This window comes from Gekko japonicus, unplaced genomic scaffold (genome assembly GCF_001447785.1).
Source record: "Gekko japonicus isolate JY-2015 unplaced genomic scaffold, Gekko_japonicus_V1.1 scaffold3343, whole genome shotgun sequence".
Lineage (NCBI taxonomy): Eukaryota > Metazoa > Chordata > Lepidosauria > Squamata > Gekkonidae > Gekko > Gekko japonicus.
Window position 1 is genome coordinate 41,189 of NW_015172116.1, and position 1,114 is coordinate 42,302.

At 61.3% G+C, this 1,114-nt stretch overlaps 1 protein-coding gene across 1 annotated transcript; it reads left to right on the top strand.

Annotated features, from left to right (window-relative positions):
* Positions 1–311: 311 nt before the first annotated feature.
* On the top strand, positions 312–887 carry MRPS12 (mitochondrial ribosomal protein S12). Its single transcript, XM_015420974.1, has one exon. It carries the CDS (start codon positions 386–388, stop codon positions 716–718), a length of 333 nt encoding a protein of 110 aa, XP_015276460.1. The 5' UTR covers positions 312–385; the 3' UTR covers positions 719–887.
* The last annotated feature ends 227 nt before the right edge of the window (positions 888–1,114 follow it).

Genomic DNA, 1,114 nt, shown 5'->3' on the forward strand with positions numbered 1-1,114 from the left:
GAGACGGGAGGCTGGACTGGAGGGACCCTCCCTGGTCTGACCCAGCAGGGCTCTTCTGAGGTTCTTATCAGGGGAAGGCCTCGGCCCCTCTGCCCTGTTGTTGGCCCTCCAGAGGAACTGGCTGGCCACCGTGTGAGATGGGATGCTGGACTAGAGGGACCCTCCCTGGTCTGAGCCAGCAGGGCTCTTCTGGTGTTGTTCTCAGGCGAAGGCCTCGGCCTCTCTGCCCTGCTGGTGGCCCTCCAGAGGGACTGGTTGAGAGAGGGACCTTCCCTGGCCTGATCCTGCAGAGCTCTCCTGATGTCCCCCTTTCCCTCCCACAGGCTCTTCCAGCGCCCTTCTTCGCTCTCCAGCAGCCACCTCTGTGAGACCAGCAAGCGCCTGCATGGCCACCCTCAACCAAATGCACCGCGCGGGCCGCTACAAGCGGCCCCCGACCAAGCCCGGTCCCACGGACGGACGGCCGCAGCTGAAGGCGGTGGTGCTCAAGACGCTGATCCGCAAGCCCAAGAAGCCCAACTCAGCCAACCGGAAGTGTGTCCGCGTCCGCCTCAGCACGGGCAAGGAGGCCATTGCCTTCATCCCCGGCGAGGGCCACAATCTCCAGGAGCACCACATCGTCTTGGTGGAGGGGGGCCGCACCCAGGACCTGCCCGGTGTCAAGCTGAAGGTGGTGCGTGGCAAGTACGACTGTGCCCACGTCGTCAAGAAGAAGTGAGCTTGCGGGGAGGAAGGCCTTGGGGTGGAGCCCTGCCCACCTGTCACTGCGACGGACTGTGGCTTCCTTTCCCTTCCGGACTGGCATCGTATCTGCCGGGAGGGATGAGGGTTGGGTCAGAATAAAGCAGTGCCAGGGCTTGGGTTTCTCGTCTGGCACAGGCTCGTCCGTGTGTGTGTGTCGGTCTCCCTCTGTCCAGCTCCGTTTCTGTCTCAGCTCCCGGCAACTCCTGTAGTTTCTCTACCACAAAACCTCTCAGCTTTGCTTGTGACTTTTTAGCCAACCTCTTTTAGGGGGAATAGATGGGCACAGCTCAAGGGGGAAGGGGTGCTGCTCTTCAGCGTCTCATAAGAACATAAGAGTGTTAATCACTCTTTGGGTGAAGAAGGACTTCCT